Genomic DNA, 13,517 nt, shown 5'->3' with positions numbered 1-13,517 from the left:
ATCACCAATAAAACTCCACTAACTTTTAACAGGCAATTGTAATAAACTACTGGAATAGTGATATAGCAATATTAAAAAAAAAAAACTATGTGTAAGTCAAACAATGGGGAAAAATTAATCCTTCAGAGCTTCCATTAGTCATCAGAACCATCTTACAATAAGTCTTTCTGATTTGTGATGGAGAATTGAACATTGAAGCAGCATTCACACTTAGCGGACTTTTAACAAAATGTACTTGTGTTCTCCGCACTCCATTCCCTCCTTCAACTACCGTCTGCTATATAATTATTTTTAATGAATTAAATTATAGTTTTTCTGATCATTTGAAATACCTTCAGAATGAAACTGGAGATTCTGGCACTAGAGTATACCCTAATAAGTAAGAAAATGCTGCTTTGGTGATTTCAAGCCCTTCATTTGCAAAGAAATGAGTGGCTTCTTTTAACATACAGTTAATGGCTATGTTCCAGAGCAAACTGGAAGACTGATTTTCTGCAAGCATTACCAAACTGCACTTATAAATTTTAAGTTACGCAGATCACAGGACCAGTCTTGGGTGAAAGTGCTAATAGATGTCAACAGCTGAAAACTTACCCTAAAACACAGTTACCAACTGTACAATAACAAGAGCCGTCAACTTAGAGCTGGCCTCTGCGCCACCAGCCCTGCTCCCACCCTCCCTTTCCTCGAGACATCCTCTGAGGTCCGAGCCCACAGAGACAGCTCTGCCTGACGCCACGACAGGCCAGGCCACTGCAGGACCTCTGAGCTGTGGTCTCCCACCAGGAAGGTAGCTACCAGGGGACTCCACAGAAGCCCTCATGCTGCTTCTCTCTCCTGACAGAACAGTGGAAGCAAAGGTGCCCAGGACACAGCGGCTCCACTGCACTAAGAGCCCGCCGGGGGCAGGGACTGGTTCTATTCACTGCTGCCCCATTAATCTCCATCGCTGGATGGAGCCTCAGTGTCCAACATGCGCTCTGTGGATGAATGCACAAAACTGTGCTTGCGTGCGTGCTAATGTCAGTTCAGCCGTGTCTCACTCTTTGTGACCCCATGGACGACAGCCCACCATGCTCCTCTGTCCATGGGATTTCTTAGGCAGAATACTGGAGTGGATTGCCATTTCCTTCTCCAGGGGATCTTCCTGATCCAGGGATCGAACCTGAGTCTCCTATGGCTCCCGCACTGCAAGGTGGATTGTTTACCACTGAGCCACTGGGGAATTTCAAAAGCCGGAAAACTGAAAGGAGACCTCCCAGAGATGGAGAAATTAAAAGGGAGAGCGCAGTCAGCGTGAAGAAGTGGTGAAAGCAACCAAAGGTGGGCAGAGACACACTTCCCAGTTGGGTTCTGTCGCTACAGTAAAGCGTGCAACACCTCAAACCTGGTATTTCCATAGCAAATAGAAAGAGATAGCACCGCACCGTCTAGACAGTCTGAAGGCATCTTACCGAAAGAGCTTTATAGTCACTATATACACAATTTAAACTTAATACAATCAATATTTCTCATATTGTGGACTATTCTCTATAGTCCACAAAAGGACTAAGAGAAAAAAGTAACAGTGTAAATGCAATTCTGAATTTTTTAAATGGCAACATTTTTCTTAAATTAGATTTTATGTCCATACATAAAAATTTTAAAATTACATCAAATATTAGAACAATGTTGTATGTTAAAATATACCTGAAAGCTAAAAACTGTCGCAGTAAATGCGTCATATACATTTAAAACATAGCATAAATTAGAAGCTGTAACTTCATTACATGGAGGTATGTATCGTATGTGTAGGTTCCCTATAAGCAGGAAATCATGAACCATTTTTAGTTTAAGGTAAGACAAGGATGACAATATGGACCAATTAAAAAATTTTTATCCTAGGGTCTAGCATACTCTATTACTCATTATGGATTTATATCACGGGGAAACCATTCAAGAAATAAATTTTTGTTAACTACTTTTCTAAGGAAGTCATAATGTTCATTCCATTGACTTCCCTGATGGCTCAGTTGGTAAAGAATCCACCAGCAATGTAGGAGACCCCAGTTCAATTCCTGGGTTGGGAAGATCCCCTGGAGAAGGGTTAGGCTACCCACTCCAGCATTCTTGGGCTTCTCTTGTGACTCAGCTAGTAAAGAATCTGCCCGCAATGTGGGAGACCTGGGTTCAATCTCTGGGTTGGGAAGATCCCCTGGAGAAGGGAAAGGCTACCCACTCCAGTATTCTGGCCTGGAGAATTCCATGGACTGTATGGTCCACAGGGTCACAAAGATTTGGACATGACTGAGTGACTTTCACTCACTCACTTCCAGCAGAAAGTTTTAAAACAGCAGGAATGTTCCCTCCAGGTTTAACTGTTTCGTTTGAACTAACTTAAAAATGATACATATCAGAGGATCTAAAATGTACAGCATGGTGACTATAGCTAAAACAGAGTATTATATACTTGAAAGCTGTTAAGAGAGTAAATCTTAAAGATTCTCACTCTTTGTTACGAGAGGTGATGGAGGTGTTAACTAACCCTACTGTGGTAATCATTTCACAATATGTAAGTGCATCAGACCATCATGCATGTACCTTAAACAGTGACATGTATCAATTACATCTCATAAAGCTGGAGGAAAGAGAATAGTGTATATGAAGAAGCAGTCATGGAGTTCCCTGGTTGCCCAGTGGTTAAGGACTCCACACTTTCACTGCCAGGTCCTGGGTTCAACCCGGGAACTGATTCAATTAGGGAACTGATATCCTGGCAAATGGCATAGCCAAAAAGTGAAAAAAAGCACGACTGTTATTCTTCTCCACTCTATGAAACAACAAGCAGAAGATGAACACATTTTATTTGGGGATATATTTGTGGTAACTAAAGAATAGTCTTCTTGAATTGGGACTTTTTTATATTGCATTTTATACAAATGACATTTAAGTTTAAAATTTATTTGTTTTAGCTTTAGAAATTTTGCTTTCCTATAGAAAACCTATTCTGTAGTCTATGAAGACTGGTGCTCTAATATACAACCCTGGTCTATTTTGAGGGGAGTGGAAAGGAAAAAGAAAAAAAGCTTTGTTTTTAAAGAAAAAAATTTTAAATTCATTAAATGCATGCTTCAAAATAAGTCAACTTTAAAGCATTAAGTCTCAGAGTACAGTTATACTGTATACTTTTTTGCACTGCAATCATAAAAGTGAACTTTCTTCAACTTGTGATTTAAATTGGCTAAGTCCAAATATCTATATACATCTTTCTATACAACTATATACTATGAACGTATATCTTTCTAAATCTAGTATACCTGTCTATATCTATATATCTCTTTCTACACTCACATACATTTGAATACCTGCATATGTTTCTCCAGGTCAATCCAAGTGAAAGCAAGAACAATTCACAATCAAGAATATAGCACAGATTTTTTTTTTTTTTTTAATTTGGGAGACTAATGAAAAATGGAAGCTCTTTCAAAGTAAAACTGCTATGGTTGGTTAGTTGAAACAATAGTGGACACATTCCCAATACCAAGATGGATATGAAAAAAGTAAGTAGCATAATATCATAAAACGTGTAGCTTACTTTGTGCCTTTTCACAGAAGTTTATCTGAAAGCCTAAAGTAAAAGAGATAAGTTCCAGTTCATTTACTGTAAATCAAACAAACCAAAATTAGAACATGACATTGCATTTGTATATTACATTCAAGAACAGCTCAAAGCACATAACCTCCACCATCACAGAGATAACTATAACACATGGGCTTTCTTTAAAAACTCAGCTTTCTGATGTAGATGTACTTTTATAATTATATGGAACTGAAATCAAGTTCAAATTATAAGAGTTACATTGCCTTAACCCTTACTTTTCACATCTATTCAATAAAAAGAATAGCTATTAGCCCTTAGAAGTTAATAGTAACTTTTAAGACAGTTTTGTCAATTTTTTCAATCTACAAGTTCAGAACATATCACATTTTATTAACTCAAATTACAGACTTGAAACTATTTGATTACTACCTCTGATTCGAAAGCTTTGGTAGTTGATAAACTGTAAAAGCTAAACACACATAGCAACATTCTGCCAATGAGCTAACTTCAAATGATAACACAGTGAACTACTAAAGAGGTGATGAAATTCTCTAAAGTAGGCCTGAAAAAAGGCCATGTCCCTAAGACTATAGGAGCTATAGGAAGAAAACCTGTGAATTCTCCTCAGATACATGAACATATTTCCAAATTCAGTTAGGTCTGGTTATACCTTCCACATACATTTATATAGATGTAATTCTGTAAAATGCACCCAGTCAAATAAGCTATTCAAAACAAAAGCCTTCCAAAATACAAATGAATCTGTATTCATTTGCCCTCACAGTCTATTGGGTGAATTTCCAGTTTTCTTAGCGGTCTACCTATACCTCTGCTTTTTATTGCTTTGGGGAACAAAATGGAGAAATCAAATTTAGAATGAGTTTTGCTCAAATGTACTTATACAAATTCAATCAAAATTTGTAGGAAAAAGAACCAGGACAAAAAAGGATTATCTCTCCCATCCAGCTATCAAAATTCTTAGGATTTTAAGTTATAGGACTTCCCTGAGAGCACAGTGGATAGGAGACGGCCTGCCAATGCAGGAGACATGGGTTTGATCCCTGGTCCAGGAAGACCCCACATGCTCTAGAGCAACTGAGCCCACGTACCATAATTACGGAGCCCCGTGTACTTTAGGACCGCATGCTATAACTACTGAAGCCCACACATCTTAAGAATCTAGAAACACTCTTCAAGAAGAGGGAGGGGTGGGGAAGGATTCTGTGGGTCTTATGAACCTAAGCAACTAAAAGCCAGCCAGCATCCCACCAGGCACAAGTCAGGAGGAATAGGAGCTGGCAGCAGGCGTTCTGGAAGCAAGTGGAAAAGGAACAGGGAGGAGCTCAGAGGCCCGTCTCCCACCCTCACCACTGGAAGAGGGAGGGGGAAGTCCACCTGCAGACTGGAGAGGAAGCTGGTAAAACACTGAAACATCCCATAGTTACTATTCTCTTGTTAGCGCTAAATACAGTCAGTAGTTGCTACTAGGTAGCAAAAATAAAAGGGGAGAGAAGAAGTGAACTGAACAGCAATAGGAATGGGCAAAGGAGCAAGAAAAATAAATCTGAAAGGTATGTGAAGAAGAATGAGAAGGATCTATACGGTTGTATTAAAAATAAGTCACAGGGTAAAAGTATAATGAATAGGAAAAAATTTAAGGCATATGTAACTGGGAATGTTAGAAATGTCACCAATTACTCCCTGAACACATTAGAAGTTAAGCCTTTTAAATGCTAAAAAGTTCTCAAAACGTGGAAGTTCTGTAATCAGTACAGAATCCATGCATGTAACTAACAACAGAGAGGGCAGACTTCTTGAAGTAAACTACAGACTAACCTAGTTATGGATGAAGTGACCAAGTGAACAGACTCTAAGGACTCATACCTACTTCCCTCTCTGCATTATTCTTCATTCAGAAAAGATCTGCTAACTGATCTGGGGTTCAGGGGCAAGCACGGGCTAAAGAAACTGGAACAGAATGACCTGCCTTTTGCTTGAAATTCCATGTCATCTTACCAATGAACTCAGATAAAAAGTTATTAGCTACCTCTTTCTAGACCTCTAAGACTACACATATATAACATATATGTATACATATACAACACATATATACACACACACATATGTAGAGAGAATCTATATATAGAGAGATTATTTAAAAAAAACATGGAGAAGAACCCACCAAGGTCAGAGAACTGGTGCTTAGAGTACAGTACAGATGAAGGAAAGTTTATGATGTTCAACGGGCAAGGCGGGGCCAAGGGAGCCACCATCAACTTTGTAAAAGAGAAAGATGGTGAGAAGGAAATGGGAAGGAAAACTTCCAATATCCTCAACTTAAGCAAATTTGAGATTGCTGTGCTAAGTCACTTCAGTCGTGTCCGACTCTCTGCAACCCCATAGACAGCAGCCCACCAGGCTCCCCTGTCCCTGGGATTCTCCAGGCAAGAACACTGGAGTGGGTTGCCATTTCCTTCTCCAATGCATGAAAGTGAAAGTGAAGTCGCTCAGTCATGTCTGACTCTTCGCAACCCCATGGACTGCAGCCCACCAGGCTCCTCCATCCATAGGATTTTCCAGGCAAGAGTACTGGAGTGGGGTGCCATTGCCTTCTCCCACGATTGTTTTAATTATCCTACTAATACTCATTCACATATATTCAATTTTTGAGGTCTCACCTGTCTCACAAATTACGTCTAAATTCTGTCTTTCCATGCACATACTCTGAGCCCTGCATCTCCGAGAGCAGCAGCTGAATCCTCTTGCTAGTAACAGGTTAAATTTTCAAATCTTAGGTGTTGCACTCTTTAACTTAGTATCTGTACCCGGGGCCTTAATTTTACTTGATCTCCTGCTTCAAATTTGAGTCCTTTTCATTTTATCTGGCCCCAACCAAGTTTCTTTTCACCAAATCTCAGACATCCAAGAATAAAACATAGAGATACACAGGGCAGGGTGCTAGTAAGCCCACAAACGAAATAAAGGTGGGGTGTTTCCTCTCCATTTTCTCACCAGGCTTCTCCTGCATGTTCCCCTCATTCTCACCCTCTAGCCCCAATCCTGAGAGCCCTTAACTGGCCATAACTGGAAACCTACAATTGACTGTACTTATCAGATAAAGTGAGCTTGTCTGCAACACTTTAAAAGGCTGTTTAGGATGTGTGCAAGTGTACAGTAAAAGCAAAGGCATAACGGTATTTGAGAAAGTAGAGAACAAAATGAAGAATGTCAGACCCAGGTTCTAGTTCCAACTGTGAAACTCAAACAAGTCATCTCACTTGAGCCCCAGTTTCCTCATTTATATATACGATTAACAATAACATCAAGAGATCTCAGAATTTGAAACAGCACGCCCACATGTAAAGCTGCTTGTCGAATGGCCCTCGTGGGTCACAGCAACCACCCCCCATTGTCTTCATCTGGGCGAGGGTACAATGGGTGGCGGGGGGCGGGTAGGGCAGGGGTCTAAGTAGTTGCCCACCTCCTCAGGAGCACCTTATGGTTTCCAGACACCCTCGATTCTAGAAATGCTGAAAAGGGATGATGACTACAGTATGAAGCCAACCTGACATAAAGAAAATCACAGCTGCCTGCTTCCCGGGTCAGGCCACAGACCAAACGCCCAAACCCTCCTTTTACACAGCCGAAGACGCCAGCAGTGGGTCTCCTTGCAACTCCAACCTCAGAATTCTGGCGCATGCCTTCAACTGTCAAGTCACTCACGGTACACCATGGCGGCTGTAACATCTAAGTACCTATCTAAACCTATCCAGACCTTGTATTTTCAATGTACTTAGACAGAGTTCCACAGATTTCCTGCTGGGTTACTTCCTTGAGTTTTCCTGACTTCACCTTTCTCAAACTGCAAAGGAACCCACTTTAATAGAGTAACTCCAGGTTATCCGCATCATTCAGGACTAGTCACTCACGATTAACATTCAGGATCTTGTCAGTCCCCATATGCCCAGTTCCTTTCCTCCCTGTGGCTGGTGACTACCTTATTGACTCAAGTTTTGTAACTAAGCACTGAAATACCATCTCACCTCATGCTAGGAAGCCTAGGAAATAAGAACAAAGGCTGCCTGTCACCAGGTGGATTAAAACCCACTTTCACCAGGGCAAATCCCTCAGTTTAAATGTCTGTTCCCTTATCTAATAAAGGGGACCATGCCCACCTACCCTTAAAGAGAGCTTATGGCCATCAACTTAAGACGGTGGAAAAAGAGGTGTGATAACTATTAGTTTCCCTTCCTGACTTTAAATCTGAATTATACTTCCTCAGATTGTATCACGTGGGCTGTCCAGATCTCCAAGTGATAGAGATCCATCTGAATTATGTGCGATGGAGTTGATCTGATTTCCAGATCCCTAAAAATAAGAAAAACTCTATGGGCCCAAGTCAACTCAAGCTTCTCAAATCAGGTAACAGAAACAGAACAGGAAAAGAGAAATTTACAGAAAAAGAAACATAACTTAAAATACAGGGTTCTCTAATACACCACTTTAAACAAGTGCCAATATACACTCTGATAAGGGACATTAAGGAAAACATGAGAAAATAAGTATCTTGAGAGCATTATGTTTTTCTACTTTCTTAAATTTAATACTAGGGTTACTCTCCTTTTTAAGGAACATAGAGAAACACATCACGTGCTTTGAGGGGGCACCAATTTCCTGAGCTGAGTTTTATTTTTCAGGTCATGTCAAATAAACGGTGAGAGAAGTGTGTTCCAACACACTAGGAAAGGCAAGCCACTCCAAAGTTTGGAACCTTATCCCTGTGTACCATTCAGCTTTTTAAAATTAGGATTAAGGCACACTCCTCTGGTAAATGGGAAAGACAGAAAGACAGTCAAACAGAATCACAATTAGGGCATTTCATACTAATTTTGTATATGCAAATATTACTGGGAGAAAAAAGTATACTGATTCAAATTTTCACTTTTCCTTAACAGATATGTTTCATTATGCTTGTAAGTTTTGTGTGTTTGTGTTTTCTTTCTGTAAAATTTTTAACGAGGTATAATCGACATAACGTTCTATTAGTTTCAAGTATATAATCTGATTCAATGTTTGTATAAATTGAGAAATGATCACCACACAGTAAGTCAACTTAACATTCATCATCGTACTAAAAAACTTTCCTGTGATGAGAACTTTAAGATCTACTCTGTTAGCAACTTTGAAATATGCAATACAATATTATTAACTATGGTTGCTAGGCTGTGAGTTATTTTGCATATTTTTAAAAAGAATCAATTTTTCTTTTTACTTAAATTGACATTTGCAAAATGTTCAGCTGAGGGTAAATGGGTAAGGAATGGGCTAGTCTGTAAGTTTTCTGTTATACAAACATACATGTTATGCATGTATTATACACGTTATACTTAAGAGACTCAAAAAAAGAAAAATTGCCTAGATAAGCACATTAACAGAATCAGAGGCACCTATAACATATAATTTATAACCATTTCCTATAACAAGTACTTTACAGATGTCTCTTTTTCACACACACAGTTTCTAACCATTTTTTAAAAACTGACATTTCTCAGCTACCCAAGTAAAGTTTAAGATGTTTTATTTTTCCCTGCTTTAAGTTTTCCATAATAAATTTCTCATTTTTTAAAATCTATTAATTTTTAAGGGACAACTAACTAAAGTATTTAACAGACCATGTTTAATAGCAATCCTTATATACGCATGTGTGGGTGCATGCTGTCACTTCAGTCGTGCCCAACTCTTCGCGATCCTGTGGGCCGCCAGCCTCCTCTGTCCATGGGATTCTCCAGGCAAAAATACTGCAGTGGGTTGTCATGCCCTTTTCCAGGGGATCTTCCCGACCCAGGAACAGAACCTGTGTCTCTAAGCCTCCTGCACTGACAGATGGGTTCTTTACCACTAGCGCCACGTGGGAAGGCCCTTTATATACATGTAGAGATTTTATAATTTTCAAAGCACTTTCATAAGCATTAATTTAATAATGTGATTCTCACAACGTGTAAGTATTATCCCTACTTTAACAAATGAGAAACAGATGACTTCAGAAAAGATCAGTAATTTTGCCAAGGTCGCAGAGCTTGTACATGGCAGAGCAGTTACCTGAACTCAGGAAGAATACTCATCGAGAACATTCTGAACAGAAATGCTCAATAATGAAAAATGAAAATAAACAGTTCACAGAAAAGGGTAGAACCCAATGATAATGAAGCTAAAGAAACTCCATGATGAGGGGTTAGGAACTCATCTGCTAATAATGAAAGAGACAATTAATTAGACCATAATAAGTAAGAGCATTGTTGCTATTAAAAATGATAATGCCTAATATGTATTGATCACATACTTAACTGTATGTCAGGCCCACGCTGTATCTGCATTCTAGAAGTTCCTGTAAGTGAAGTGAAGTGAAGTCGCTCAGTCGTGTCCGATTCTTTGCGACCCCATGGACTGTAGCCTGCCAGGCTCCTCCATCCATGGGATTTTCCAGGCAAGAGTGCTGGAGTGGATTGCCATCTCCTTCTCCAGGGGACTTTTTCGACCCAGGAAACGAACCCGGGTCTCCCGCATTGCGGGCAGATGCTTTACCGTGGGAGCCATCAGGGATGCCTACTTTCCAGTGGAGAAACTGACACTGGGAAAGGTTAAGTATCTTGCCCAAGATCACAGAATTCGTAAATCCTGATGAAGAGATTCAAATCCAGGACTCCAGAGCTCTGGCTTAACTCAAGCATTATATTCAAAAAGAGTAATTCTCAACTGAGACCACTCCTGGGTCACAAACCTCAGACCATAGAAGAGTGTGCAGAGTGATCCAGTGTCCAGCACAGTGCTTATCACACAGATCGATCACGAGGTCTGTTAGATGACATGTACTCCACGTGGCCCCTCAACTGAACCCCATTACTGGAATGAGCACGGTCATTAACAACTCCAGAGAGACAGGACTTTGGGGAGGCAACTGACCATGTTCAGGGATGGGAGGGGGAGGGAGTGGCATTTACCAAACAACCAAGCATCACAAGTTTGACCTAAAGCCAAAGATCTGGTAGGTGAAGGAGGGGAGGGGAGGCTCTAACATCACAAGACAAATGAAGATTCTACCCAGCTGCTTAAGTCCATGGTTTGTAACCTGGCTTGTACGAGAGAACATCCTGAGAACGTCAAGTGCTTCTCTTCACTCTGAGTAATCGAGATTGGTTCAAGAAGATATAACCAACAGGTTCCTGAATCAATCAAGGCTACACACAGCACTGACAAAAGAAAATTCATCAGGAGTTCAAAGAGAAGTCTTAAAGCCCTCCCTCTCTCAAACTGGGTTCCGCTTACTAGGGGCTTCCCCAGTGGCTCAGCAGTAAAGCATCTGCCTGCATTGCAGGAGACTCGGGTTCAATCCCTAGGTTGGGAAGATCCCCTGGAGAAGGAAAATGGCAACCCACTCCAAGATCTTGCCTGGGAAATCCCATGGACAGAGAAGCCTGGCCAGCTACAGTTCATGGGGTTGCAAAGAGTCAGACACGACTGAATGACTAAACAACAACAAAACTGCATATTAGAAAGGTCAGCTGACTGGGTATAAAAACCCAGGGATTGGGAGGAGGAGGATGGAGGGCATCAGGGTAACCCCTAACCATGATGCCTTTCCCTGAGTTTCTAGAATACTTCAAGCTCTTTTCCACTTTTTGGAATCTTCACATGTATGGCTCCCTTTGCCTAGAACCCTCTTCTTTATCACAAGAGTCATCTTACCAGACAGGTCCTCTAAGACCACCTTATCAAAGAAGACTGCCCCCTCCCCTATCAAATTCTACCCCAGCCTGTTACTTTCATTACACTTTTCTCAATTAGCAACTTTTCTTATTTATCTGCACACTGTCTTCCCTCCCCAATCCTACCTGAAGAATAAGCTCCATCAAGAATGACGCTGATTCGCTCTTTCCTATGAAGAGCACTATGAGCTGGAGCACCATGCCTGGCACTAAAAACAGATGCTCAATAAATATTTTTTGGAAAATAAATGTCTACAGCTTTTTCAAACTATCAGCCTCCCTACCCTCAGCCCCCCAAAACTTGCATATTTATAAGCCCTATAAGTCACTCGTTTGGGATATGCAATACAATCTTAAATCGTCATTTTACTGTTTCATTTCACCACCACCAACTAGACTGCCCAACGGAAAGATCAGGAAATGCATCCTGTATTCATTTGTATACTGTGCAACACAGTGGTATCTAGGAACTAATTCAATCCCAATTAATCATCTGAGGGCCTGCACACAAAGTGTCCTCTCGGTTCCTTACCTATATCCCAGGAGGAGGGGTAGAGGGAGGTAAAAATGACAAAAATCCCCTTCTCTGCTTCCTGAATCACACTCGCATAAATCCAAAAGACTCAAGAAATGTCAAACCTGACGACACACGGCATGAGACAGATCTCAGAGCCCTTTAGGTAAATGTTCATCAAGGAGTAACCATGGCCACACTGACCATGAAGGGTAACCCTACTGATTCTGTTAGAGTTTGCGAAAGTTGTCAGATTTCCGAGATTCCCTGTTTTCGAAAATAATGTGACTGCTCAAAACTCCCCAGTAAACTCAAGGAAACGGTCCCTGATGGGCTGGGGCCTAGTATTTTTTAACACCACCACCAGTCAAGAGCTACAGAGAGCTCACAGGCGTTCCCGGTGGGGCAAGTCACTGATTAGGAGGGCAGCTCCAGGTGCGCAGCCTCCACGCAGACCCACTCTTGACCCCAGCCCTTCGAGGTGCCGGATCTCTCCCTTTAAACCCAATTTCCAGTTTTATTTATTTGGTCCGCATGCAACGCTAGCGCAGAAACCCCCGGCCCGAAACAAATCGCCGCTCCCGGGGCCAAGGGCTGTCTCGTTACCTCTCACAGGTAGCACAGGCCGGAGTCACCCCCCGCCCCGCCCGGCGCGCGGAAACCCTGCAAAAGTTTGCAAACCAAGGGTCCAGAGGGCCCGCGCGAAGCGCAGAGGTCAGCGCGGCAGCCGGACTCGGCGGCGCCCGCGGGACCAAGATGGCCCTGCGCGGGCCCCACGGCGGCGGGGAGAGGGCCGGGGCGCCGCCGAGGGGCGCGGGGCCCGGACGCCGCCGCCGCCCTCAGCGGCCGGGACCGCAGGCCAGGCCCGGGCGCCTCCAGCCGCCGCCCGGCCGCGCGTTCCCGGAAAGGCGGGCGGGGCGCGCCAGGTAAACGGGGCCGCGGCGGGGCGGCCGCGGGGGCGGGTCGGACTCTAGGTGGGCCCGGCGGCCGGTGGCGGGGGGAGCCCCGGGCCGCGCGGGCGCGGGCGGAGGCCGGAGCCCGCCGCCGGGAGCCAGGCCGAGCCCGGGAAGGCAGGGGAGGAGGGAGGCTGGCCGGCGCGGCTGCTTCCTCAGCCGGGTCCGGGGGCGTCCGCGGCGCGGAGACAGGCCGCGACGACGCGGACGGCACCGCCGGGGGGGGCCGGGGTCTCGGCGCCGCCGCCTTCCTTACCCTGCATGCTGCTGACGGCCGGGTGGCCGGGCGCCGGAGACCCCGCGGGGCCCGGGGTGCCGCTGCCGCCCCCGGAGCCGCCGCCGCCGCCGCCGCCGCCGCTGGGGCTCGGAGCCGCCATTGTTGGGAGTGAGGAGCCGAGCGGCGCCGCGGCGGCTGCAATGCAGCAAGCTCGGCCTCTCGCACGGCCGAGGGGCGTGGCCAGCACCGCCTTGGTCCCGCCTCAGGGCACGCCCCCTGGCACGCCCCCGCGCGCGCCTGACGCCGAGCCGCACCAGATGCGGAGCCGCGGAGCTGCAGAGCCGCTCAGGTTGCCGGTGCGCGGCCTAAGAGACCAGCAGAGGTCCTGCTCCAGGGCTGCTGGCCCGTTGAGGGGCCTACAGCGGTCTGAGAGTGTGTGCATCTGGGGGATAAAAGGGTACATAGTTTTTATCATCCCCACAGAGGTCTG

The 13,517-nt window shown here is 43.9% G+C and overlaps 1 protein-coding gene across 2 annotated transcripts in view; it reads right to left on the bottom strand.

Annotated features, from left to right (window-relative positions):
• MAP2K4 (mitogen-activated protein kinase kinase 4) overlaps positions 1-13,242 on the bottom strand; it is a 78,056-nt gene extending 64,814 nt beyond the window's left edge. Inside the window, exons 1-2 of one of the 2 annotated variants that reach the window (XM_018064671.1) lie at positions 13,067-13,242; positions 3,575-3,607 (exon numbers count right to left, since the gene is read on the bottom strand). In XM_018064671.1, the coding sequence (XP_017920160.1) occupies positions 3,575-3,607; positions 13,067-13,187 (154 nt within the window). In that variant the 5' untranslated portion in view covers positions 13,188-13,242. The remainder of the gene's footprint in view (positions 1-3,574; positions 3,608-13,066) is intronic. The other variant, XM_018064672.1, reaches the window with a different exon arrangement.

This window comes from Capra hircus, chromosome 19 (genome assembly GCF_001704415.2).
Source record: "Capra hircus breed San Clemente chromosome 19, ASM170441v1, whole genome shotgun sequence".
Taxonomy (NCBI): domain Eukaryota; kingdom Metazoa; phylum Chordata; class Mammalia; order Artiodactyla; family Bovidae; genus Capra; species Capra hircus.
Note: the sequence above shows the minus strand (reverse complement) of the source record. Positions and strands in the feature narration are given on the sequence as shown.